The sequence below is a fragment of the Xiphophorus couchianus genome, chromosome 24 (assembly GCF_001444195.1).
Source record: "Xiphophorus couchianus chromosome 24, X_couchianus-1.0, whole genome shotgun sequence".
Lineage (NCBI taxonomy): Eukaryota > Metazoa > Chordata > Actinopteri > Cyprinodontiformes > Poeciliidae > Xiphophorus > Xiphophorus couchianus.
The window spans coordinates 12,208,146-12,235,268 of NC_040251.1; the positions used below are offsets into that span (position 1 = coordinate 12,208,146).

The 27,123-nt window shown below is 38.6% G+C and overlaps 2 protein-coding genes across 3 annotated transcripts; both read left to right on the forward strand.

The window, feature by feature from the left end:
* The first annotated feature begins 920 nt into the window (after positions 1-920).
* Positions 921-11,423, forward strand: xkr7a (XK related 7a). Its single transcript, XM_028011130.1, has 3 exons — positions 921-1,846; positions 5,986-6,185; positions 7,178-11,423. Exons 1-3 carry the CDS (start codon positions 1,314-1,316, stop codon positions 8,137-8,139), a joined length of 1,695 nt encoding a protein of 564 aa, XP_027866931.1. The 5' UTR covers positions 921-1,313; the 3' UTR covers positions 8,140-11,423.
* A 3,536-nt stretch (positions 11,424-14,959) lies between these two features.
* Positions 14,960-26,991, forward strand: LOC114140336 (CDK5 and ABL1 enzyme substrate 2-like). 2 transcript variants are annotated; one of them, XM_028010115.1, is made up of 9 exons: positions 14,960-15,558; positions 16,452-16,544; positions 20,132-20,209; positions 20,370-20,469; positions 20,907-21,075; positions 21,157-21,254; positions 22,949-23,055; positions 23,516-23,720; positions 25,987-26,991. In XM_028010115.1, the coding sequence occupies exons 1-9, from the start codon at positions 15,008-15,010 to the stop codon at positions 26,125-26,127; spliced, it is 1,542 nt and encodes a 513-aa protein (XP_027865916.1). In that variant the 5' UTR covers positions 14,960-15,007; the 3' UTR covers positions 26,128-26,991. The 2 variants fall into 2 exon arrangements, with proteins under 2 accessions (XP_027865916.1, XP_027865917.1); XM_028010116.1 differs by lacking the exon at positions 20,132-20,209.
* The last annotated feature ends 132 nt before the right edge of the window (positions 26,992-27,123 follow it).

The following is a 27,123-nucleotide window of genomic DNA, read 5'->3' on the forward strand; positions in this document are numbered from 1 at the left end:
CTTTATAAAATGTTGCTTTAAGGTAAAGCTGGAAATGGTAGGAATGGGGGGAAAAAAAGTCAAAATACAGTCCTGTAAGCTTACAGACAAAAAAATCTATCAAACCTTGAAAATATGACGTGCAGGAGAAACAAAAAAATTATTTTACCATCTGGAAAACTTTAGAGCAAATCCGAACAATAGCACAGGGGATTCTGGGTAAATATGATCAGGAGAAATGGCTTGCTTTCTTTTGCCAAAGAAAACAAAGGCAGAATCCTACATCTAAAATTTGTTGGAACTATTTGTTTTACATTTTTGTTAATCGGAAAGTTGCACTCAGTGTCACCTTCTACATTCACATCAGCTGTTCAATCCGCTTTAATCCAACTCCAGTTTGCTTCTCTATAAAGTCTGGTTCGTTTGGGGGAATGTGGATGAGTAATCAAACTGTGATGTGGACCAAAAAAATCAAACTCTCCTAAAAACCTGGGTCTCGGTATGGTTGACGTAAAATCTGGTGCGGTTTAAATGCAGATGTGAAAGCAAAACGGATCAGAGACCGCTCCAAAAGCAGGAAGTGGACTGCAACGCAAGGGATTCTGGGTAACTGCAACCAAAGTGAACATGAGAGTCTACTATTACAGGGAGAAATGGGTTGTGGTCTTTACCAAAGAGAAATCATTCAACTGCTAAAATTTGACGCTACTGTTTACATTTTATGAGGAAGGAAGTTATGCTGGTCTTCTTCTGAGGTTATGTCCTTTCCTTCAGTAGTTGTTGGTGCAGCGCCACCGCAGGCAAGGAGGGGAACAGTTGATCAATTAGTTTGGATGTTTGATAAGGTGCAGTGTGAAAGTGAATGCACCAGCTGAAAATTTTGCAATTTTGGTCCCAAGTCAAACAGCCTACTGGACTATTGAGTGTGAAAACATCCTAAAATAGAAACAAAGAAGTGATAAAAAGTAACTGAAACTAAAAGTCCAAAAGCCATATCAGTAACAATTTAGTATCTAAAATTTAATATCCTCCAAGAATCGTTTTTATAGTGTACAGATTTCGCTGAATTTCCGTGTAGTAGATAGATTCAGACCCCATATTGAACAACAGAACCTTCACTGATGCAGTGAAATCCAGTCTGATACCGTTACACCAGACCAGCAGCTTTTTGTGCCTTTAAATTGAATTAATCTGCATTAAACCCGGTGATTGATCAGCGGCGGTGGCTCCCCACCCTCCTTACCCGCTCCTCCTCCCCTCACACGCGGCCCTACTGGCTGCTCGCCCCCTCCCCCTCGCTTCCATCATTTTCCCATCCCTTCCCCTCAACAAACATGGCCGCGAAATCTGATGGTGCTCCTGCCTCTCCGCGAAACGAAATCCCACCCGAGTGTCCCGCCCGGTCCGAACCGGCACCGCCGGAGCGCCGCGTGAGCGAGCACCGGTACAGCCTGCAGGACTTCTGCTGGACCCTCTGCGTCCTGCTGGTGTTTTTCTCGGACGGGGCCTCAGACCTGTGGCTGGCTGCCGACTACTACCTGCGGAGGGAGTACTGGTGCTTCGCCTTGACTCTGGTCTTTGTGATCGTCCCGTCCGTGGTCGTGCAGGTGTTGAGCTTTCGGTGGTTCGCCTATGATTTCACGGAGTCCGTGGAGAGCGGCACGGCGGCGGCGGCCGTGGTGGCGGCGGCGGCGGGCGCAGAGGGAGGCGACTTCAGCACCAAGGACAGCGGCGAGTGGGGCGCTGGCCGGGCCGCCGCGGTGCTGCCGGGGCCGACCGGCGGGGGCCGAGTCCGGGGCTGCTGCAGAGCCTTCATGTGGGTCTTTCAAGCCCTCATTCACATTTTGCAGCTGGCGCAGGTCTGGAGGTGAGTCGGAGATCCGAGAGGTTCGGATCGGAACACCCTGTCTCTGGTTTTTGTGTTTAAGTCCAACATCTCTTCCCACCGGATCATTGTGGTGCCAATGTGGTTTGTGTCTTTTGACATTTCTCCCTGGTTTACATGGGGATTAAACTCCACCCTCTCCTCCTCAGCCCCTGGCCTCCTTGGAAAATTAGAAACACATTCACATGGACTATTCCATTGATTATCCCGACGATTAATCGAGTAATCAGACATAAAAAATGGATATATTTTGCACATTTTTCATTTAATTACTAAAAAATGCAAATACACAATTCAATTTGGATTTTTAAATAATAATAATAATGAAAAAATTATAGCCTAAAATGCAACAACTTGACATTCCTTAAATGTACGGTTGATCATTTGAAGCAAAGGATTCATCTAAATACTTCTAACATCAACATGTGAAAAGCTCAGGTCTTTCTGCTTGTCTGCAAAGTCCAATATCTTTCCCCACTTTTTTATTTAAACCTGATCATTTTGGTGCCAAAAGAGGATGATTGTGTTTTGTGTTGTTTGACATTTTTCCCTGGTTTACAAGGGGATTAAACTCCACCCACTCCGTTTTGCCTTGGGTCGCCACCTGTTGGAAAGCCATAAACACATTCACAAGTATTCTATTGATTGTTCTGAAAATTAATCAAGTAATCAGACCCAAAAATGGGCCATATACTGTAGAATTTTTTATTTAATTAGTCATGTTTCTTTTTTATAATATTAAACATATATAAGGAATTCAAATAGACAAATCATTTGTTGTTAAGCAATTGTATTGCCTACAATTTAATAACATAGCATTTCTTTACTGTACGCTTGATCATTTGTTGCAAAGGATTCATCTGCAGGTAAATATTTTTAACATCAACGTGTGAAAAGATCAACTATTTCTGCTTGACTAACATCAGTGCAGTGTAGGACTAACCTGTTTTTTGTAAAATTATTATTCAATTAATAATTAATTAAGCACAAGGTGTTAAATAGGACATTTACTAACATCATTTGAACCAGGTGAAGCTAAAACTATGCCACTTTAGGAGTTCTGCAACGTTTTTACAGAAAAAAGGGTTTTCAGTCCAGCTTCACTTTATTTTGGTAAATTATCAACTTTAAAAATGTTTATATTTTCTGTTCAGTTTTGACGTAATTATTGCGCTGAGTGTGTTGTTCTTTCAGAAAATGCTGTTTTTTGAGTCTGTACACTAGGTTTAATGATTAATCAATTACTAAATGAATCAATTGATCATGATTAAATCGATTAATCATTTTCACTTTAATATCATTTTTGCAACCTTTTTTGACTTATAAGTCGCATGTTAGTATACTTTGCTCTAAAATATTTAGATCTGAACCTATTTATGACACATGCAGCCATAAACTCCCCAGATGGACAGTAGTAGGTCTGTGGGTCAACAACTCGGTCAGTGATGGTGAGTCAGGGCTCAGGCTTAAAGTCCTCTGATAGGTTTTGACAGGCTTGAACAACTGCCAGTTCAAAGGAACATTCAGTTGTATGACGGGTGTGAGGCAACACTCCCATTATGAGGCAAATATATATAAATACTTGGCATTTGGTCATGTTAGAGAGGGAGAACTTGGACTCATATGGCTTGATTTACCTGTAGAACAACACAATGTGTGTCTTTCTGTACCCTCTCGCTTCCTTCCTCTTGAGACAGCAGTATTGATCCCATACATCCGCCCGGAGACTGAGACTGAGTGAGTGTGTCCAGGAGCACATTAAAACGTTGTGGCAGCACAGAATTACCGGTAATGCTATTAAAGCTGTTGTGTGTGTGTGTGTGTCCTGTCTGAACGTTAAAGAGGATTAGCGTTGCGTGTTTTACCTCGAGCTGTTAACTCGCGAATGATCTGTCATTGATACACATTTAGTCAGGTGAACTGGGATCAATTGAGGCCTGCAACCTGAACTGAATGTCAGTTCACATGAGATGTGATATGGGAGGGTTGTGTCATGGATAGAGTGCAGTGAAACCATCTGTGAGTCTTTGACCCTCATTACTCCACATATGCACCGTTCTCTCGTTGTGTGTACATTTCAAGGATCGCTTTGTCTTGAAGAAACTGAGACAAAAAGGGGTTACAGCAATTTTATGTCTTACAGGCCTTAAAAAGTCTTAGACGTGTTTACCTAAGGCTACGTTAACACAATTTTGATGTTTTATTTATTTATTTATTGGGGCGGTCGTTCACATTTCCAAAGATATTCGACTTCTGCAAACGACCTAGAAGAGTCCCTCATGCGCAGTAGAGTCACAGAGTGTTTTGCTAGCCGCCATAAAAGAGAAGAAGAAGAAGAAGAAGTGCTCAGTGTTTGCGGAAGTAAACATGGATGCTAACGGTGGAGCATAGCTTGTGATTTTAAAGTTGTTTTCCATCTGGTGCCAGCAAATTAACAACTTAATCCTCATTATCACCCGCCAAGTTTATTTTTCTTCCCGCTTGCGCGTATCAGGGCGCAGAATAATGACGTTTGTCGAGTATCAATGACGTTCTGGTCGGATGAATTTCAACTGGCGGTTCAGACACGTTCAGACCACATATCTAAGTAGCCTGGGTCACATTGGGAAAAATCCGATCTGGGTTGTTCAGACTGTGATGGAAAGATCAAATACAAGCTGAAATAAGGCACAAAAAAAAAGTTTACAAAACAACCAGGGAAATTAGAGGTTTAGAATTTATACAGGAAAAATTATTTAGAGGAAATTAAGTGAGCAAGATGTCTTGAAAGTCAGCAAAATCATTAAAGCTAAGCTAAAGATTAGCTCTGCTTCAATAGCATTAGCAGACGAGCAGAAGCTAATTCCAACTGAAAAGAAATGCATTTATAAAATAATCTGCTTTTATTTGTAAAAATGTTAAACATGTATCCTTTTTTCCTCACTGCTTCTACAAAGTACATGCCTCACTCCTTTGTGTTCTTCGATCACATGAAAAGCAAATAAAACCCACTGAAGGTTGTGACTTAAATATGACAAAATGTGTCACTGCACACCGTCTCTGGTGGTTCGCTAGTCTCCTTGACATGAGTCTCTTCTGACTCTGTTTCCCAAGGCAATTACAGACATTTACTGCTTCAGTGCGCTGAAATTTATCAGCGTTTTTCCAAACATGTCCAGTTAAGGTGAAGTTTGTCATTTGAATTCAGTAATTTTGCATAAAAACAGCATTAATTTGGATTTGTTTTGTTCTGTTTTTGTGACAGTTTTTCCTCTTTCTGCAGCCTTGTTCCTTTTTTTAAAGGGAAGCGATTAAACACAAGCTCAATATTCCTCTTTCTGATCTCAGCACAGAAAACATAACTTTAGAGAGACTGAGATTTCAAAGGGGTGTTCAAAGTGAGACCGGGGGGCCATTTTTCTAATTTCTGAGATTGATCTAAAAATTTCTGTATTTTCTCTAGCAAATTTCTGACTTTTCAACCACAAAATAAGTTTTCTCTAGCAAGACTAAGACTTGCTAGAGAAATTTGCTTGTTTTCCTCATAAATTTCAGAGATTAATCTCAAAATCTTATGGTTTTTTGCAGCAAATTTTCAGCTTTTTAAACTAAAAAATTTTGGTGTTTTTTTTTTAGAACATTTCTCAGATTAATCTAAAAACATTCTGAGTTTTATCTAGCAAATTTTTGATTTTCAAACTCAGAAATTTGTTTGTTTTCCTTGAACATTTCTGAGATTAATCTGAACATTCCTGAGTATTTTTTTTATTTTGGAGCTCAGAAATTTCCACGTTTTTTTTCTAGAGAATTTCTGAGATTAGTTGCCATATTTCTTAGTTTTTTCTAGCAAATATTCAAATTTAAAACTCAGAAATTTCTGGGAGGTTTTCTAGAAGATCTCTCTTAGAAAATTTCTGAGATTCGTCTGACTATGTCTGTGTTTTGTCGCAAAATTTTGACTTTTGCAGATCAGAAAGTCTCAAGTGTTTTTCTAGAAAATTTCTGTGATTTCTGAGATTAATGCGAATTTCTTTGAAAAAACTAAAAAATTTGGAGATTAAGTTAAAAAATGTTTGACTTGTAAACCTTTTTAACCTGTAACTCTCACCATGATGGTATGTGAATCTTCCTCTGGCGCTCAGGTACGTCCACGCCTTGTACTTGGGGGTGCAGAGCCGTTGGCATGGCGACCCCGAGCGGCGCCACTACTACTGGCGGATGATGTTTGAGAGCGCGGACATCAGCATGCTGCGTCTGCTCGAGTCCTTCCTGAAGAGCGCTCCTCAGCTGGTGCTGCAGCTCAGCATCATGATCCACACCAGTCAGGTTCTACCTCTTCAGGGTGAGTGGGCCCGTTGACCGAACACCACAAACACCATTACCATTCACAGTTTGACAGATGTGAAGACGAAGACGATAACAGACCCCAGACTTCCTGGTTTCACTGGGATTTTATGTGTTAATTAGACCAGGAGTTCTCAAACCTTCTCGCCAAAAGAGCTTTAACCTCTGACCCCCTTGGCAAACTCAAAGACAATACAACTACATATGTAAAGAAACATCAACCTTAGAACGTCTTTCATCCACTATTCCATAAATATTATATTCATTTAGCATAACTGCTGCTTCAATCACACCACATTAGAAAATCTCTGAGATTAAGCTCAAAGTTTTCAGAGTTCAGTTTAGAGTTTTTTTCTAGTAAATTTTCCACTTTTGGAGTTCAGAAATTCCTTGTTTTTTATTGTTATTGTCTGAGATTATTCTCAAAATTTCTGAGTTTTCTCTTGCAAATTTTAGACTTTTCAAACTAAGAAATTTCCTTGTTTTTCTAGCAAATTTCAGAAATTCATCCATAAATTTTTAAGATTTCTCTAACAAATTTTAAAGTTTTCAACTCAGAAATTTCCACATTTTTAGTAGAAAATTATTAAGATTAATCTTAACATTTCTGATTTTTTTCAAGCAATTTCTGTTTCTGAATAATCTCAGAAAGTTTCTGGACAAAGTATTGTGAGAATTTTTTCTGAGTTTGACTTTTCAAACTCAGAAATGTGTAATTATTTTTCTAGAAAATTTTATCAGAGTAGTCAGAATCAGAATTTGTTTTTTGTTTTTTTTAAATCTGACATTTTTGATTAAAATTTTCAAGAAGTAAAAGTAAAAGTAAAACATTTTTACACTTTTGGATCTCAGAAATTTCAGAAAGTTTTTTCTAGAACATTTCTGAGATAAATCGAAAAATTTTTAGATTTTTTCTTGGCAGTAAATTACTCCTCTTTTTTTCTATCTAGCTGTCCCTAATACTACCCTGTTCTTGTCTCGTCTCTGCAGGGATTTCTGCCTCCGCCTCGCTACTGTCCCTCGCCTGGATGATCTCGTCCTACCAGAAAGTCCTGAGGGACTCGAGAGACGACAAGCTGCCCATGACCTACAAGGCCGTGATGGTCCAGATCCTGTGGCACCTGTTCACCATCGGTGCCCGGGCGCTGGCCTTCGCCCTCTTCGCCTCCGTGTTCCAGCTTTACTTTGGCATTTTCATCATGGCGCACTGGTGCATCATGACCTTCTGGATCATCCAAGGCGAGACGGACTTCTGCATGTCCAAGTGGGAGGAGATTATCTATAACATGATGGTGGGCATTGTGTATATTTTCTGCTGGTTCAGCGTCAGAGAGGGCCGCACGCGCTGCAGGTTGCTCATCTACAGCCTGACGGTGTTCGTGGAGAACGTGGCGCTCACCGCTGCCTGGTTCATGTACCGCGGCGCGGCCGAGCGTCACGGCGGCCCGGACTTCTACGCCGTTGTCATGGTGTGCATTGTGGCCAGCAGCTACGCGCTTGGCACCTTTTTCATGTTTGTGTATTACTGCCTGCTGCACCCTGACGGCTCCATGTCCGGGTGGGGCTACATAGCGGAGAAGGAGGTTCCCGTGGAGGTGCTGGCGTCGCCGACCTCCAGCCTCCCGCCGGATCTAATCGGCAGCCCGCCGAGGACCCTCCAGAGAACTAAAGGCTTGGACAGGGAGCCTGGGGTGGACGGAGATGTGTTTAAGGTGCGCCCTCTGCAGGGCGCCAAGCCTCCTGTGCCTCACCTCAAACCCAGGACAGAGGGCCCCGTCATCCGAATAGACCTACCGAGAAAGTTATACCCGGCATGGGACGCTCATTATATCGACCGACGGCTGCGTAAAACCATCCTGGTGCTGGAGAGCGCAGCCCCAGTGACGCCGAGGATTCAATACCGCTGCCTGAGCACAGCCAAAGAAGTGATGGAGTACGAAACCACCGTGTGATGTGCCGGAGTTGCTGTGACTCAGCTGGACATCCCGCCTTAAAGTGAAGATGGCAGGAGGAACTGCTGTCAATGCACAGTCTGTTTCAGCTCCGCGACCTCCGATTGCTCTCTGTGCTGAAGAAGAGAGAGGTGGAGGAATGCGTCTTTATGTTCTGCTAGAAAAAACAAGGGTTTAAAAGAAATTATGTTGTGTATAGGGCTGGGCGATAAATACATTTTTATAAATTTTTTAATATTTAATTTCAAAATTGATAAATTTGGAATTAAATATGCACTCCTTGGGTGACGTCAGCGTGCCCAAGCATTTTGTTTCTTGTTTTATTTGGAATTTGGAATCAGGTCTTCTATATAGAATTAAGACCAGCCCACAAATTTATTTTTTAATTACGAGAATAAATTCATGTTTTTCAAACACAACAAAACAATAGAAAAATTAAAATGAGGAATGCTGAGCATCTTGCGAAGTTATACTTTGGAATAGGTTTTAACAGATAATACTTAATAGAAATACTTAACCTTATAAACACATCAGCATCAAATTATTATCAGCAGCAGGACTTTGAAATAGAGATGCAAACAGTTACACGACTTATAATTAATTGTCGATTAATTGTTTCAGATTATTAATAAAGTTAAACCTTCTTTTAGCCTTGTAGTTTGACCTCCATCCAGCAGAGGCGCTGCTGGTCATCCTTAGATCATTCTTGATCCAGAAACAAAGATGGCGGCATAGCATAACAGGAAAGAGAAACGACCCGAACACAGTCCGATGTGAGGCAAAATTAACTTTATGCGGTTTTGTTTTGAAATATAAACACCCGACAAGCTTTTTAAGTTTCACCTCAATAAATTTTGTTTAGCCTAGTTGTTTTTTCTCATTAAAAAGACTTATTTTAAGATGTTTTTTCTGTAAAAATTGTATTTTTTTGTAGTTAACTTTGACTATATTCTCGTAGTTAAACAAAAATTCTCATACCCTAATACTCCGTGGTAATCTTAAGGGATGATTAAAAAATATTTTCTATGACTTGTAATTTTTTTTTTTTAGAAAAAAAAAGCGAGAAAAAACTAATCGGAAGTCTGATTTGATATGAAAAAATCGGAGATTTCATTTTTAAAGCCACATCGCCCAGCCCTAGTCGTGTACTGAAGGTGCATACTTTGGTTTCTGTATCAGTTCTCAGGTCATGATGTGGCACAAAGAGGTGAGGAAAAAGCACAGGCAGGCAGAGAAATGTTAGTTCCTCCACCGTGAGGGAAGCACCAACCTCTGCAGAGACAAGCCTTGAAACACGCAGGATTATTTATGGCAGCTACAACACCGCTGAGTGCGTACGTGAGGCTGATCAAAATTTAATCCTGCAAACAACCCACAAGATCCACAGCACAGGTAGTTTTCTTGGTTATTGTCATTTTTCAGTAGCTTTTAGTCACGTTGCAAGAGAAAAGTGGAGTGTAAAAGCAACAATTTGGGCTGAATGTAAAAACTGTGGACAGTGTGAATATTTATTTCAAGGCTTTTTACACATTTTCATGCTGTTAGTAGGATTTTCAACATTCCTGTGGTTCTAGTTTATTTTTATTTTTTTAGTTAAAATTGAAAGAAAATTTGTTTACAAGCGGGCTGTTATATCGTTCATTTCTCTTTTAAGAATGAAAATGCACTGTAAAACAAATATCTTGTGATTTTTATCATTTTTACAGGGCATAAATGTGATGGACTTTACATGTCCAAATAAAAGCCCATCTTAAGCAGCAAAAGCTACATGACAGATATTATTTAACATGTAAATTATTGTATAATGAAGAGGAAGTTTTAAGGACACTGGTGTTTGTTATTGTTACTGTACTGATACTTTCTTAAAGGAACTATCTTAAAAAATGTAGAAAAAAACTAACAGTTCCCAATCCTGAAATCCAAACATCAAAGCTATGGTAGTAGTGATGGTAAAGACACAAGATTTAGTCTTACTTTGAATGCTTTGCAGCAGATTTCTTGACATTTTTAATATTAAAAAACAAATTTCCAGAATTCTCAGTAATTATAATCCCATTTTAAAAATATGAATACTAAACAGTCAGAAAAAAAATGGAGCCTGCGACAACCAGAGATGGACGGAGGGATGGATGGATGGATGATATATTGGTAGTCGGATGGATGGATGGATGGATTGATGGATTGATTAATGGATGGATGGATGATGAGACAGATGGACAAATGGATGTTCTTGATAGTTGAATGGATGGATGGAGGAGATATTGATGTTTGGATGGATAATTAGATGTATGGGTGGATGGATTAATGGATGGATGATTAGACATTAATTGATAAATTAATGGGTGGATTAATGGACAGATGAATGGCTTGTTAGATGGATGAACAGATGAATGGTTGGATGAATAATAGACGGGTGGATAGATTGATGGTTGGATGGCTGATTATCCGAATGGATGGATGGTTGGATGGATAATTGGATGGATGGATGGATGGTTGGATGAACGAACAGATGGATGTTGGATGGATGGATGAACAGGTGGATGGTTGGATGGTTCATAATGTGTTTCAGATCCTTTAAATCTCTTTGTGTGTTTTAGTTTCCTCAGATTGAACTGAACTGAACTGGATCTTTTCCAGTTCACCATCTGATCTCAGTATGAGCTTTTTAAACCCAAAGCTAAAGAAAACGTTTGTTTCTTAAATTACACCCAACAGGTTGTGACCCAAACTCTTACCTGGGTGGTTTTCCTTTAGTGCAGATAGAAAATGGACATTTCTGAATTTTGTGTTTTCGGGGTGTGTATTTGTTTGTGAGCTTCACAGACGAGTGAAGATGGTGGGACTGAACAGGGGGATTATGGGTAATTAATCTGAAACTGTGTCACTGAGATGCTTCGGTTCTCTTGTATGATCTCGGTTTGTTTTCCCAAATGACTCTGAACAAAATCCACCTCCCACAGAGACTCTTTTTAAAATTATTTTTATTTTTATTTGCATTCCCTGCTGCGGCTTCCTGGAAGCCGCTCAGGCTGTAGTTATGGTGCTAAAGGTTTGAGTCCATCATGTGAGAACCATAAAGTGAACCATAAAAAGTGCTTGTTGTGGCAGGACCTGGGCAAGGCTGTACCTCAGAGACAGAGCTGGAATCAAAAAGCCTTAAGCTGGTCGTGCCAGACTGTTGCTGTTCTGATAAATAAAATAAAAACAAAAATTGATCAATAAGAAGGTGATGGTAATTTCATTGTGGTATTGTTGCTAAAATAAAGAGCAATGTGTTTACCTGAGTTTCACTTTTCCTGGCTGATTTAAACCATAAACGTATCACAACTCTGGTAGGATGTTCAGTCGGTTTAAACTTAATTAAATTATTTAATCAACTTACCTTAAAATAATTAAATGGGGTAATTATAAGTAAAAGTACCTTCAAGTACACAATAAAAGGATGTTTTTGTTTTTCGTAAACAAATACCTGCACAAGTTTAATAATAATGTGAATAATGTGGAGATTGAAGAATGTTTGCAGACATTATTAAGCTTTTATAATTGGCTGAATGGATGAAAATTCCCCTCACTAAGAGGATCTATTATTCAAAATTCACAATTTATGCATTTTTGTGCTTCCATTTGTGTTTCAACTGCTTCTAAAAACAGACAAGCACTTAAAAGAAAACAAACATTTTTTGAGAATAAGTTAACTTTTTTGGTGTCTGGAAAATGAGTCGTTTCAAAAACCTCCTGATTGATAAAGGGGCAGTATTATGTAAAATTTACTTTTTTGGGCTTTACATCATGTTGTAACAGGCGTGTCCAAAGTGTGGCTCACAGGCCATTTGTGGCCCTGGAAATAATTCAGTTTGGCCCCAGACCACAACTCAAGAATCTTTTTAAAAATAGATTGAAAACAATTGATGACCCAAAAAATTGGAAATTCTGTGTTTACAAATTTAAGGCAACAGTCCAAAGTTTGGATTTTTAATTATGTACATATTTCATTTAAAAAACTGATTTACAAATTTTTAAGTTAACGAATTTTGTGGCCCACCAGTAATTTAAATTTGCTAGTTTTGGCTAAGTTTGGACACCAAAGTATTATAAGGTTATTCACTCCTCAAAAGCATACCTTGATTCTTTCATGAATGCTTAAGAAATGCTTTAATCTACCATTCTCCCACGCAGCTCCTTCAGACTAGCCAGCAGCAATTAGCAAACACCTGATGGAACTGTGTATCAGCTGGGCTCAGTATAGGAGCTGCTTCTCAGTTCAACACTGTTAGAAATGTTGTGAAAGGGTTAATAGAAGAGTAATGTGATGACTTCCTGAGAGCAGGAGTTTCTTAAAGAGACAGATGCTCAATTTCAAGGCTTTAAATTACAGTCAAATTTCTTTTAAGTCATATTTAATAAATATAATTTTTATAGAAACTGAAGTTAACATAATACTGCTCCTTTAAATCACATTCCACTCTGTGAAATTAGAATATAATTTATGCCTACACAGTAGAAAACAAGGTTCTAGTGCATTAAGAGTTAATATGGACTAAATGAAAAGTAAGATCCAAAAATAAATCCCTAATAGTGACCAAGAAGATGTTGCTGGAAGGAAACAAGCACATTGCAGCCGTCACTGATAACATGCGGCTGCGTGTAATTTAAACGAGCGGAGCAGATGCTCATCTTTAGTTCTGCAGGAATGCACAGGGGGACACTTTGGGTTTGGTGATTATGAAGCTGTTTTCCAGGGTTAAAAGGCGTCTGTCCTCAGAGCGAAACAAATGCAGATCAGCTCATTAATACACAGGGAAAAGAGTCTGGATCCTAGTCCAACTGGAAATTCATGGGTGAAATTGTAGAGAACAAATTGTTCAGCTATACGAAAATAATTGATATTCCTCATAAAATTCATAGTTCTCATAAAACTCAAGCTGTCAGAAGAGCTGGAGGATGTGCAACAATTGAAGGTGGTTTATTTTATTGCATATGTTTAATTAATCACGACAGAAATGTGCCATTAATTACAGCGTAGTTACATTTATGTCATATGTTTTATTATGCCAGAAAGTGAAATAGTTTTTGTCGCTCTTAAAGGGCCAGTGTCTTAGATATTTTCTTGTGTTCCCTTGTTGAACACCTGATTTTAAAGAACTATTCGCATTTGCTACAAGGCAAAACAACCGCAAAAACACAAAGTCTTACCAAGTATTTTTGTTCCAGTTTCTAGTGCAAGTATCTTAATACACTAGAAAAAAAACTAACTTAGTTACAAGTAACTTTTCAGCAACATATAGGAGCTTGTATTATATAAATAATTCCTTTACATTGATGAAAAAGTTGAAAATTGGCAGATTATTTTACTTATAACAATAAATCTCCCCATGTTATAAGGGAGAACAAGTTCTTATATCTTGCTGAAAAGTTAGTCTATTTCAAGTATCTCACTAGAAACAAACAAAAAATGAGCTTTTGTGTTTTTGAAGTGATCCAGTCACAGAAATACACAACATAACTGACTTATTACACTTTTTGGCATGTTGACAAAATGGTAATTAAAGTTTTCAAGAACTTACTTTCAGTTTCATTCTTACAACCCAATAACTGTGAGTCCTAGATGAAACTCCAAGCCAAACTGTCACACTAAATACTGTTATTAGTTTTAAATACCAAGCTGTTGATTTTGCAGTTTTTATCTGACAGTCACAGGTTGAAATGCAACCGACTATTTCACAGGTTCCAAATAGCTAGGAGGTGCATTTGGTTTTATGGTAAGCATTGATATGAAATCGTGTTTGAACATGACTGAACGGGCTTCAGGTCTACTGATCGTTAAATTAGTGCAAGAAAACAAAACAACTAAAGCTGTACATTTTAAAACATAAGAAATTTTCCTAACAAGATGATTAAAGAGTTGGTAGTCAGATATCGATGGTTTATGATACAAGGAGGCATTTATCAGCTGTTCGGGCTTATCTTGAGGGTTGCACATTTAAACAAGACTTTTTAGCTCGTCATAATTACAAAACTGTATTTCATAGTCATAACTTTGCTACCTCATCATTACAAGATATATTTTTTACACAGACATGCACATTTTCAGAAGAGTTGTTTTTAAAGCAAACAGTTTAATGTGACAGAGCATTTAAATAACTTAAAAGATCCCAGGATGATGTGTATAAGTTACAAATTAATAGTTACCACTCTACTTCACTCAATTTGTGTCATACAGATGGATTCATTTCTAAAAATATGTCTATAACTATAACTTGGCCTGAAACTTCCAATAATTCAAACAACATTCTGCCTTTTAAGTGGTTAGAATAAAAGCCAGCTAATTGACAAATTGAAGTAATTTTGTTTTACCTAGTTTTCAACTTTCTTTGTGTTTCTAACTTTTTAAAATTATTATTTAGGCCTATTTTTATCGGCATCTGGACTTTGTGAGAGACAAGTAAGGGTCCAATAATACAGTTTTAAGGTGCAAATTATGAAAAGACATATTTGATCTATGTCACTACATTATCAAAAACAATAAGGAATCATCATTCATTACTTGAAGTTCTCAAAACTAAAAGATGTATTTCAGTTGGTGGACCATAAAAAACACTTTATGGGGACTAATATTTAAAATGGTCCACGTATTTCAGATATTACCTTTAAAGTATAATTTTTTGCATGACTCCTCCCTTCCGGCGCTACACCCAATCAACTGCCGGCAGCGAGGGGATTTTCTGAAGTACCCAATCACCTACGCTTATTTTCAAGGTTTAAGCTGCATAATTAGTTTAACAACCAATCGCGTCTAAGTGGGAGTGGCTAAACTGCATTTACCGGTACTCGTTGCCTTTGTGCTCAACAGCTGCATTTTCAGAGTAGAATGGCGACCGCTCTGTGCGGTCTGCAGTCTAGTAACGGTAAACAGACGAGAGCTCGTCGAGAACACCGGAGGAAGACAAAGGACTCCCTCAGGAGACGGGCTGCTATTTTCTTCCTCAGCAATATTTCTCTCGATGGAAGACCCCAGGGTCAACCTACCGCTGGAAATGCCGACCAAATCGCCGGCGAGGAGACCGGACTCGGGGACGGAGAGGGCGGCGCGGCGGTTAAGCCCCTCCGGACTGACAGCGGAGGTCCTGTCAACCAGGTGACAGACCCCGCAGCGGAACCAGGGAGCGGCTCGTCCTTCAGTTTACCCGGGGCACTCGGTTTTGTCCGGCCTTCGTTGGTAACGTCTCCTGGACCGACTACCACCAATTCTGTGGGACCCAACGAGGTATTTTTAGAGACCTGCGGCGCGGGAGAGACGCAGCTTCCGGGTATCCCGCTGTCTCCTTTGACAAGCGGACACCAGCCCTGCTCCCGGGCCAAATCAACGCCCGCCGTCCTCAGCCCGACGCCGGCCGGAAACTCTCTGGATTCCCGGCAGAGGTGAGGCTTGTTGTCAGTGTGTCACCACGGAGCACTGTGGGCCTCCAAACGGGCCACTGACTTCCGTATGAAATGGTTTTGATTTGCTCTACCAGAGGAATTCACTCATATGCTCCAGATTGTCTTCCATATAAATTGTCTATAACATTAACTGTTTTAAATGTTAAGTTAGAAAACTGTGTTCATTTCCCTTTTACTTACCTCCCAAAGGCTGTTGTATAAAGCTACTTTTAATAATAACAGAACCTATTGAAGGCCGGCCCGATGTATAAGTAAGCCTATAAACGATTAATAAATTAATCAGATTACAAATTAAAATGAGCTTCCATCGTAATGATTAATGTTTTTGAAGGGCAATTTTGTTTACAGAGACTTCATAATTCATTTTATTTATGGTTTCAGTTGTGTGAGTTTTTGAAAACTGTCTGTTTATTTATTGTTTTTGGATATTTAAAATATCTACCAGATCCAGTGTGTAGTGTCCTGAACAACATTAACATTTATTAGTCTTTGAGAGGGAAAAGTTGCACCGTTATCCCATTATCAATACTCAAAAAAGTAATCAAAACAACAATATTAATTTTGTTTAGTCTTCATAATTCATAATATTTATTGCAAAATTTGTTGTTGTGACAGTCCTAATTATTTGTAATTTTTTTTAAAGAAAAAAAAAGTGAGAAAAAAAAAATTTTAAATCGTAAATCACATTTGGTATAAAAAAAATAATCACATTTTATTTTCAAGCAATATCGCCCAGCACTATGGGCCCCAAAGAAAATTCTGCTCTGGGTCTCATTTAATCTTTGGCCGGACCTGGAGCTGCATCACATGAATGTTCTCGGTTTGCCTGTGAAATCGCCCAGTAAAGCCGTCTCTTTCTATTTTTTGTGCAGGCAGAGGAACATTTCTGGTTCTCCTGGACCTAAGGTACCAAAGAAAGTCCACTTCATCAAGAGCATGAGGCAGTATGACACAAGAGGAAGCAGGTACGTCTGCTTTAAAATCACATTTAATGAGCAGAACACAGAAAAACTAAATCTGTTATAATATTCATGAAGGTACTTTGGTAGCAGCAGCATAATGCTCCTGCATAGAGTTGTTGTAAGCTGATTAATTCTGGTACAGAGGCTACAGAGAAATAACCGGGATACACAGCTGCTGTTTGGGGATTGCCACGGCGAATTTAATCACCCTTGGAAGCTTAGCAAAAGCCAAAAGAGGTGCAGTGAGGAAATCTAACACCATATTGCACCAGCGGTAAGGTTATCCCGAAGCAAGAAGGCTTAGATAACACACTGTTGGTGTCCGATTAGGCTGGTTTCTCACACAACTTCAGAAAAGTGGATGCCATGAATATTTTGGCTTTACACATGATTAGATATTTACCTCTACTTTTCATACTTGTCATCATCTCCTTCATATTCATCTCCACATGCTTTCGTTTGTTTGTGTTTATTCTGCTGTTGAGTGCAAACTAAGTGATCCTAAACTGTCCCACAGGTTTGAGTTTCTGTTTTTGTCCCGACGGGAAGCGAACCCGTTTAGATTGTGTAAGTTAAAGACCTCAAACTCCAGCAGGTGCTTGTCAGCTCTGAAGCTGTGGGTGTTTATTGGCAGGTTTTTACAGCAGCATGTCATTGTTGTCTTATGAGGAGCTAAAGCCAGTGTGTTGTGCATTTACTAGTTGTGGTGGTGTCATAAACACTGGGAGGAACTAGTTTCTCCACATTTTACTCTGTACAGAAGCTCTATAGAGTCAGAGTGTGTTTGTTTATGTGTTGTGTTTCAGCTGATTTGCCTCCAGCCTGTGTCTCTTTACCAAAACAACTCAGTCTCAGAGAGTTATACAAGATACAACAACAACAACAAAAAAACACTTCTAGACCATTTTTTACAGACTAACAAAAACAATTCTGATTGGTTTTAATTTGTTTTAATGTTTCACTTTATCAGGTGTGCACATCACCTCAAAGACAGCAGCTAAATATTCAGTTAAAAGACACTTTATTTATTCCGAAAGGGAAGTTAAATGTCATGCAAGCATCTTTAAAGAGTCGTTGATGGTGATGCTGTGGGCAGGAAGGTTCTCCAGTAGCAGCCAGTCTTGCAGCGACCCTAAAGAGGCCTCTGACTGAAGACTGCTTGTTGCTGCATAGCAGTCTCCTGACATGCGAACAGCTCAATTTCTGGACAGCAGAGATGATATTTCACTGCTAATCCACCTAATTTGATTTTGTTGCCTCAGATGTTGGAGTAGGAGATGGAATCAATTAAAGAGATGGTTTGGGATAAACGGGATACATAAACAGGATAAATTTGCGGTCATAGTTTATGTTTTATTTGAGCTTTTGAAATGCTAATCAGTTTCTCCCACTTGTAAAAACAATACCTTGTTGCCATGGTGACACATCACAACAAACGTCCTTAAGTAAAACAGTAAGAGAAAAATCCTTCCTGCTTCATGGCATCCAGAACAACAGGGACTAATTGTCCATACATGCAACGCCTAAACCAAAAATACGACAAATAAAAATGTACAAAGTCTATCTCACCATGAGCTGCAAATTTCTAGAATCGGATTATAAATTTAAATGTCATTTACATTCTATCTCGGCTTGTTCCAACCTGCACGAAAATCATAATCCTTCTGTACATATATTAATTTTTAAATCTCCATTCAGCTCTGTTCTACAGTAAAATAAAAAAAATAAAATATCCTTTTTCTAATCAACAGTGAATAAATACTACAAAACAATATTTACACTGCAATGTATAAAAAAGTACATATTTTATAATGATTAGCTGCTGTCTGTTCTAAATTTGACTGATGGCAAACAAAAGTTTGAAATTCATGCATGTGAAACAGAAAGTTTCTGAACCTTCTTTCTCTTTCAGTTTCGTCTGGTAAGACAAACATCTTGCAGTAAGATTTTTGCTTCCCTGATTCAAATAAACCTAACCAAAATAAAACGCTTTGCCTTTATGTTACAAATAAAAACAACAATAACATTAGCAGAGTGCTTCTCTGTTAAAATACAGCTGCTTTTATAGTTAAATTAAACTCTTTGCATTGAGAGGTTGACTTTACCTTTGTGCAGCTTAAAATGTTGTTGTTTTTTTAGTGTTTTAATTGTAATAATTACCAATAAATGTTATGGTGAAATTCATACATTTGGTTTCCAGTAGAAATTTGAACACACAAGAATTCAGCACAGAGACACTTTCCCTCAGAAAGTCCTCCATACATGGTGGAAAAAATATATAATTCATGCTCCACGTTTCTGTGAAAAAGTAAATTATTAAGGTGCATAAATGTAAAAAAAAAAAGAATAAAACAGCACTTTACGAGAGCGACTTGACTTCATTTGACCTGCCGAAGACTTTCTGAATATCTAACCCGAGGCTGGTTGGTGTTTGGCACTTTCTGAAGATCCAGACCTCATTATTAGCTCTGTGACTTGACTGTGATGGTGAAAGTGAGCCGGGTGTCGTTGCTTTCAGTGGTTTTTCACAGCCGTGTAGCTTCACTAGAAACCGTCTCTAGATGTGGCTCTGTGACTTATTTCTGTGTCATTGCTAGGGATGGGCGATATGGACTAGAAGTCCAACAAAACATTTATTTATTTTGATAATACTGATGATAAATGCTAATTTAAAGTTTATTTTGGTGGTTATTTGATTGGGTTGTGACTACGGCTGCAAGCATTTAAGTTATCAATTATTCTGACAATTAATCGATTAATCTGATTTTTAAAAATTGCCATAATCTGCAGACTTTTTGATACAATTTTAGAAATATATTAAAAGCTGCAATAAACACATAATTCAACTCACATTTTAAATAAGAAAATAAACATTTTATTGCCTAACATGCAGTAATATGTCATTCCTTTAGTGAACGCTTGATTTATTTGTAGCAAAAGAAGCATCAGCAGCAAAAAAATGTGAAAAACTCAGAGTAAACATAAATTCCGTTTAGGACTAATCTGGTGATTATATTTTGAATTATTTCATAGCAGAAGGTGCTTTAATAGAGATTAATCAACATTACTGAAATTCATGACAGTTTAGTTATGCAGGAATTGGCACAATAGCTAAATTTTAAGTAAGTAAGCAAACAGATGGGGTTTTTTATCTTAAATGCTTAAATTGTATTTTTTTTGTACAATTTAGGTTTAATTACTGCTCTTAAGCAAATTGTCATTTTTTTGAGTCTGTACAATCAAATTAACGATTAATTGATTACTAAATCAATTATTGATTATTTCAATAATAGATTAATCTGATTAATCGTTGTGACTGCAGCCCATAGAGTAATATAAAGGCTTCGATATTGCTATTGGTTTCTGCTCTAATGGAGAAAAACATAAAATTTGATTAGTATTGATCTCAGTAATGTGTAGTTTTCATGTTTTGCTTATAAATTTAAATTCCCATGGCCTCTCAAGGTGATTGCCCATCCCTGGCCACTGCAGCTGATGTCTGTGGTGTGTATCCTGGCGGTTCTTGTCGCTGCTGTCTGTAGACTGACATTCCATCTGTTCTGTCTGCCTGTTCACGCTGTGTCCTGCAGGATCATGCTGATTTGTACCAAGCGATCGCTTTATGCTGCTTTCTCAGTGCTGCCCTATGGAGAGAGAGCTCACCTCAGGTACTAAGAACGCAGCTACCTCCTCTTCTCCCAGCAGGGAGCAACACCACCCACCCTCACTTTTACGTTCTCATCATCCACCCGCCTGACCCACGTCATTCTCGGAGGAGAGCCGGGTTGGTGCCGGTAATTACGTAGAAATGTTTGTGTGTTTGAACAGTGACCCGAAGCTGGACGCTCAGAGGCAGAGGCTGTCCTCTGTGGTGGCTGCGGATCTGCTGCCGTCACTGGAAGGAGTGGAGCTGGGCGCCACCGGAAAGGTAAGCATCCAACCGTACATCCAACCGTACAACCAACCAACCATTCTTACAAACATCCAACCGTACAACCAACCATCCATCACACAACCAGCCAATCTGCACATCATCAATCTGTCCATCCATCCATCCGTTCATACAACCATTTATTCATCCATCTATCCAACCAACCAACCAACCAACCAACCAACCAACTCATGTGTATTCTGTAAAATAAGCTTTAGTAATTAAGTGCAAAATCTGCAGATTGTCTTTTTTTTTGTCAGATCTCCTGATTAATAGTCAGAATAATTGATTACTAAAATAATCATTAGCTGCAGCCCCCAGCTGTATGTAAACATCTGACATTTTTTGTTTTTTAAAATCCTTATAAAAGTGTTAGCTTAATAATTACAATAACCAAAAAAAAAAAGATAAATGGTACAATTTCTCGTTTTCAGACGGTGTCGTACGCTCAGCTTCTGTTCCCGACCAACGCCTTGGTGAGGCAGAAGAGCTGCAGCGTGTTGGAGAGCTGCACATCTCAGACCCCTCAGAGTCGTTTCCGTGGCAACGGGCAAAAAGGCTTCACTCCTGCTCGTCCAAACAGCGGCACACCGCAAGACCCATGTATGACTCCAAGCTTATACACACACACACACACACACACTTCCCCCCAGCTCTGATGGTTCTCTGGATTGTGTGTTGCAGACATAGAGGAGGTCAGGGATTATGACCCCAACCTGCTCAGTGACCCCCGGTGGCCGTGTGGGAGACATAAAAGGGTTCTGATATTTGCATCATATGTGGTGAGCAGAGCTGCAGCTTCTTTTTTTGTTCCTGATTATCTCTGTGGAAATAAAAACAAAAAAAAGTGTTAAATTGTGTTTATTTTTTATTAGATGTAAAAGAAAACGCTGCAGAAATCAAATTACATTTTAATTATTTAATGAAGTTTTGATTAAATCCTAACACATTTCATCAAATTAGATTATAGAGTTAAAATAGATCTAATTCCCCTGCAGTTTGAAGAAAAGTTAAGACAAATCCTCACAAGAGGCCGAGTTGAATTGTTAAATTATGGACTTTTGTTTGTTTTTAAAGGGATCTATAATACAAAATTCACATTTTAAATGTTTTTCTAATGTTATTTGGGTTTCTGCTGCATCCATTTTTGGTAATAAGTTACTGTTTTTGGAATATTAGCCATTTCAAAAACCTCCTGATGCTGCCCCGTTACCTAGCAACCCTAGCTGAGCCCAGCCCATCACCTAGCAACCGAAGCAGAGCTCTGGCACGTTTGGTCAGATTAGGATAGGTCTATGGGCTTTACAAAGCATGTTTATTACATTTTTCACACAAAATTATTCCTAGATAATCAGATTTTAGTTTACTCAGTTCTGCCTGTTTTGAGCTCCTTTCAGAATGAGGTGTTTTAGGCCTCCTGTCACTTTAAATCCCAACGCAATGTTTACACTCACATGTGAAAATGGCTGCAAACAGATGCGTAATTATACAACCGTACATCTTTGAAAAGCATTAGTAGAGCCTCCTGCATAACCAACTAGAATGCAGCAAGTGGTTTCTAAATGGCAGCCAACAAGAAAAACTCTTGTCTTTTCCAGTAGCCATTGTACAGCGCTTAGAGCGGTAAAGCCAGGTGACCCAACATTCTAGAATTCTACTTAAGTTGCTAGGTAACGAGCTGGGCTTGGATTAGGTTGCTAAGCAACTAGAGAGTGCCCATTGAATGTGACTTAATCAGGAGGTTTTTGATATGATTCATTTTCCAGACACTGAAAAATATTAACTTATTACCAAAAAACAGCTGGGTGATTTGTTTTTTTGAAGCACTTGGTTTGTTTTTAAAAGCAGCTGAGACCCAATTGAGGTATAAAAATGTGCAAAATGTTAATTTTGCATTATACCTTCCCTTTAAAATTTGTGACAAACAAAGCAATAACAGTTAATCTGTAAGAGCAAACATGTTAAACACAATATGAACAGAATATAACTCACACAGATGGTCGTATCCTGGTTTCTCTTGACCATCTGGACTCTCTGAGGTTGGTTGCAGAAATCAGGATACAGGTTTTATTTGACTTGTAAATCGTTCAGTCAGTCCGCCGAGTCTTTACAACCTCTGGAGAGAGAATACCTCCTTTATGCCGCGCTCATGTGATACTGTATCCTTGTTGTGTCACGTGGCAGTAACCTTTAGCCCTTAGTGTGTGTGCGTTTGTTTGTAATACCTTGTGGGGACCATTTTAACTGACACAGTACGTTGTGGGGAGCGAAGCCTGGTCCCCACAAGGGAAAACGCTGTTTTTGGGTCAGGGATTAGATTTATGACTAAGGTGTGATTTGAGTTTTGGTTAGGTTTAGGCTGTAGAAATGAGTGGAAGTCAATGGAAAGTTCCCACAAAGATAGCCATGCAAACGTGTGTGTGTGTGAAAACCGCAGGTTTGTATTGAGCTGCTGGTTTATTTCCCGTCTCTGCAGACGACCATTATTGAATACGTGAAACCGTCCGATCTGAAGAAGGACATGAATGAAACCTTCAAGGAGAAGTTTCCTCACATCAAGCTGACACTGAGCAAGATAAGAAGGTGCTTCTCTTCTTCTTCTGTGGTTTTAGAATCGTCCTCTCTCAACATGATCACACTGCAAAAGCACAAAATCTTACCATGTAAATATGGTCTAGTTTCTAGAGTAAATATGTTAATGCATTTGAAATTAAACAAAACTAACATAATTCCTTAATATTGATGAAAAACTCCAGTAGCAGATTATTTCACTTATAATAAAACATTTACCCCATTTCATAATAGAAATAATCTGCCAGTGGAACTAGTACTTTTTCATCAATAATAAGGAATTACTCACCTAAAAAAAAGCTCCTGTATGTTGCTGAAAAGTAAGTTTTTGTCTTATTTAAAATTCGATATTTGCACAAGACACTAGACCAGAAATACTTTCGTGTTTTTGCCATTCCGGCCGATACAACTTACTCTTTGTTTGCAAACAATGGAGTAACTGTGACTTCTTCTTCTTCTTCTTCTCTGCCAGCCTGAAGAGGGAGATGAGGGCCGTGAGCGAAGAGTGCGGCCTGCAGCCGGTCACCATAGCGATGGCCTTTGTTTACTTTGAGAAACTGGTACTGCAAGGTCGCCTCAACAAGCAGAACAGGAAGCTTGTGGCGGCCGCGTGCGTTCTGCTGGCTGCGAAGATCAGCAGCGATCTGCGGAAACCAGAAGTCAAGCAGCTCATTGATGTGAGTAAACAGGCTAACGGCGCTAACAGGATCTGATTTAAAGACTGCAGAACCGTTAATAACAAGACCCTGAGCGCTTCATTCACCTCAGGGGTATTTTCTAAACAGCTTCTCCTTATTATCTTGTGTAGTTTATCTGAACAAAATGTAATTTAAGAGCTGGATGATCTTATTTATATGGTAGGGTGACCAAACGTCCGTATTTCCCGGGACATGTCCGTATTTCACGTCCTGTCCCGGACGTCCCGGGTTTTTTTTAGAAAGTGAGGAAATGTCCTGTTTTTTAAATTACCTTCATTGGACCATTAAATTTACAGGCACTAGGGCACTAGGGCACTGTGCACGGCAGCCCTGTTCTTAATCAGAAGATAGATAGCGTGGCTGTCAGTACGCCAACAACATGCCAAAGCGCAAATGTATGTTTACCGACGATTTACAAAAGAGTTTCCCCGCTTTCAGACCCCTCCCCCCACAACGTGTCCTGGTTTTCCCAACTGAAAATATGGTCACCCTATTATATGGTGAACCAGAGAATGTAAAGATGTTTAAAGGTTTATACGCATCAATTTACATCAATTTACTAGGCTTCATCAACAGCCTTGTAATTAAAACAATCTGGTTCTTTTTAACAAAAATACTCAAAACTTTCTCAAAATGTTTTGTTGCAGCTACAGGCAGAAATATTTGTTCAGTCATCATGTCTCTAAAGTGAAGCTGCTGTTTTGTTTTTTGTTTTTTTTTTTTTAGGTGGATTGCTCACAAAACAACTTAAACAAATTAAAAATAGGTCTGCGACTAATGATTAGTTTGGTAATTGATTTTTGTATCAATTATGGACGATTAATTGCATAAAAACGGACACATTCTACAGATTTTTCTTTTACCACTTAAGTGTTTTATACAGTATTATAGATATATTAAAGGATGCAAATAAAGTAGTTGGCTCAATTTTAAATAAGAAAATAAACATCTTGTTGTCTAAAATACAGTATCATAGCATTTCTTTAGTGAACGCTTGATCATTTGTAGCAAAGGATTCGTCTGCAGCTCAAAGAAACACTTCTAACATCAACATTTGAAAAGCTCAGGTCTTTCTGCTTGACTTAACATCAATATAGTGAATTGCTAATCTGTTGCTCTAGTGGTTAATAGAAGATTTATGTTTTGTTTTTACAGAATTAGTACCAGGTGAAGCTGAAAATGCACCATTTTAGGTGGAACATATTTAAAGATAAAGGAATGTTTTTTATATCTTTTGCACAGTTTTGGCTTAATTACAGCTCTCACTATGTTCTTTCAGCAAATGGCATGTTTTACAGTCTTTATACTCCAATTACTGATTGTTGAAATAATCGTTCGCTTATTAAGTTATCGATTAATCTGATTAATCGCTTCAGCCCCAATTAAAAACCGCAGCACTGATCTGCTTATAAAACAGAAAAACAGTGGAAACTATTTGTTGCCTTTAATGCATTTACTTACTTTAACAGATATGTTTGTCTCTAACTGAGAATTAGCTGCTGTACCTGTAGTTTCCATGGCAACGGCTGCTGCAGGAGAATGAAAGCTGCGACTCAAACTAAGAGACGGAGTAGTAACCTTGGCGACGGGTTTCAAAGTCTTGACATGCTGTTTGTTGAATGAAACGATTTCTTACGTTTGATCGGCCGGCTGTCCCACAAAGTCGTGACATTCAACATCAAATGCAGTGATTTTTAAAAAGTATGTACACCCCCCATCTCATCGCAGAAACAAACTTTAATTCGTTTAATTAGGATTTTATGAGGGAAGGAAAAGAGATGTACAGTTTTTAAACTTTGTAGAAATATAAATATTGAAAATGTTGAGATTGTTTAAGGTTTTGAAACTTTAAAGTCTGTATTTTAAAAAAGGCTTTTGTATTTATTTTAACTTAAACATTCTGAAGATTACCTTTCAATCTCGCTTTCTTTCTTTTCCATTTTTCTCTCCTTTTACCTTTTACTTTCTTTTTGTTCTTTTTCTCTTTCCACCTATTCTTTTTGTTTCTTCCTTTCTCTCAGAAAGATATTTTTCTGTCTTTGTCTTCTGTGCTTTCATTTTCAGTCTGTTTTGTTTTTCTCTATTTCTCCTCTCTTTACTAAATTAATAACACACTTAAGTGTGTGCTTGTAACAACATTTTGAGAATATGTCTCTGTCCTGGTTTGACTGGATTAGTTCACCAGAGTCGTGTAGTCGGTATCTGAAACTTTTCCTCTGCGTTTTGTCTCCTGTTGGACGAGCAGAAGCTGGAGGAGTGTTTCCGGATCAACCGGCGGGAGCTGATTCCTCTGGAGTTCCCGGTTCTGGTGGCTTTGGAGATGGGACTGTACCTCCCAGAGAGCAAGGTCATGCCGCACTACCGCCGACTGGTGCAGCAGGGTTAGACGGGCCGCCGCAGCACCGGAACCGTCACCTTTTATAAGCTGTGCTGTTTGAAATAAATGATTCTGTTTCTATTTATTTTAAATGCGAGGAGGGGGAATCGTTTACATTTTTTGTCAAACACTGTAGGTCGTGAGCGTCTCGAATGTCTTTTTGTACGTGAAGATCCAGTCATGCGCTCTATGTTAGAGATGCTCATTCGGCACATTAAATGTGCTTTTACTTTTGGTTTCTCGTGATGCATCTTTTTTAACACCATAATGTTCTTAACTTGTATTTACAGGTAGTAGTGGCTGTGATTTGTGTGTTTTAGAGGCAAAAAGAGAGAGATGTAGCTTTGTGGATTTTTATTCTACAGGCTGTTGTATTTAAACTTGAAACGATAGATTTTTTAATTGGGTTTCTGACACTGTGAAGCATTTTTAGCTGTGAGAACAGAACTCAGAAGGCTGAGAAGTGACCTTTAATTTAATTTAATCATCTTGTCTCACAGCGATTCATATTTGTACTGAAAACAGGATGTTATTGTGGCAGTTCTGACTGGTGTTGGTCGTCCTCACGTGCTGTAATACCACAGTGGTGTCACATTTAAAAAAACTTATGTATAGTATTTACTGTTTGTAATTCTGCAGGGATTTGTTTCGTTTGTCTTTCAGTTCTCAGGAATTTAAATTCATTTCAGTAGCTCCTAAAATCCAACCCAAAGAAGTTTTTCCATTGGAGGTTAATGGAAAACAGCTGATTGTAGTTTTTTTTCAGTGCACATGGGTGGATTTTAACGTATCTCCTAAGATTTTAGCATTTGTGTGAATATGGTAAAAAAGTGCCTGAAAAACCGTAGTATCAGTAAAACTGTCCAAACATGATGATGTTAGTCTTATTATTTTCCCAGTTTTTTATTTTTATTTTTTCCCACAGACGCAATTTTTTCAAACATTGCGTCTCCAGATAATGATGACCTAATTTAGACGCGATTCAGTCAGATGTAGTAAAGAGAG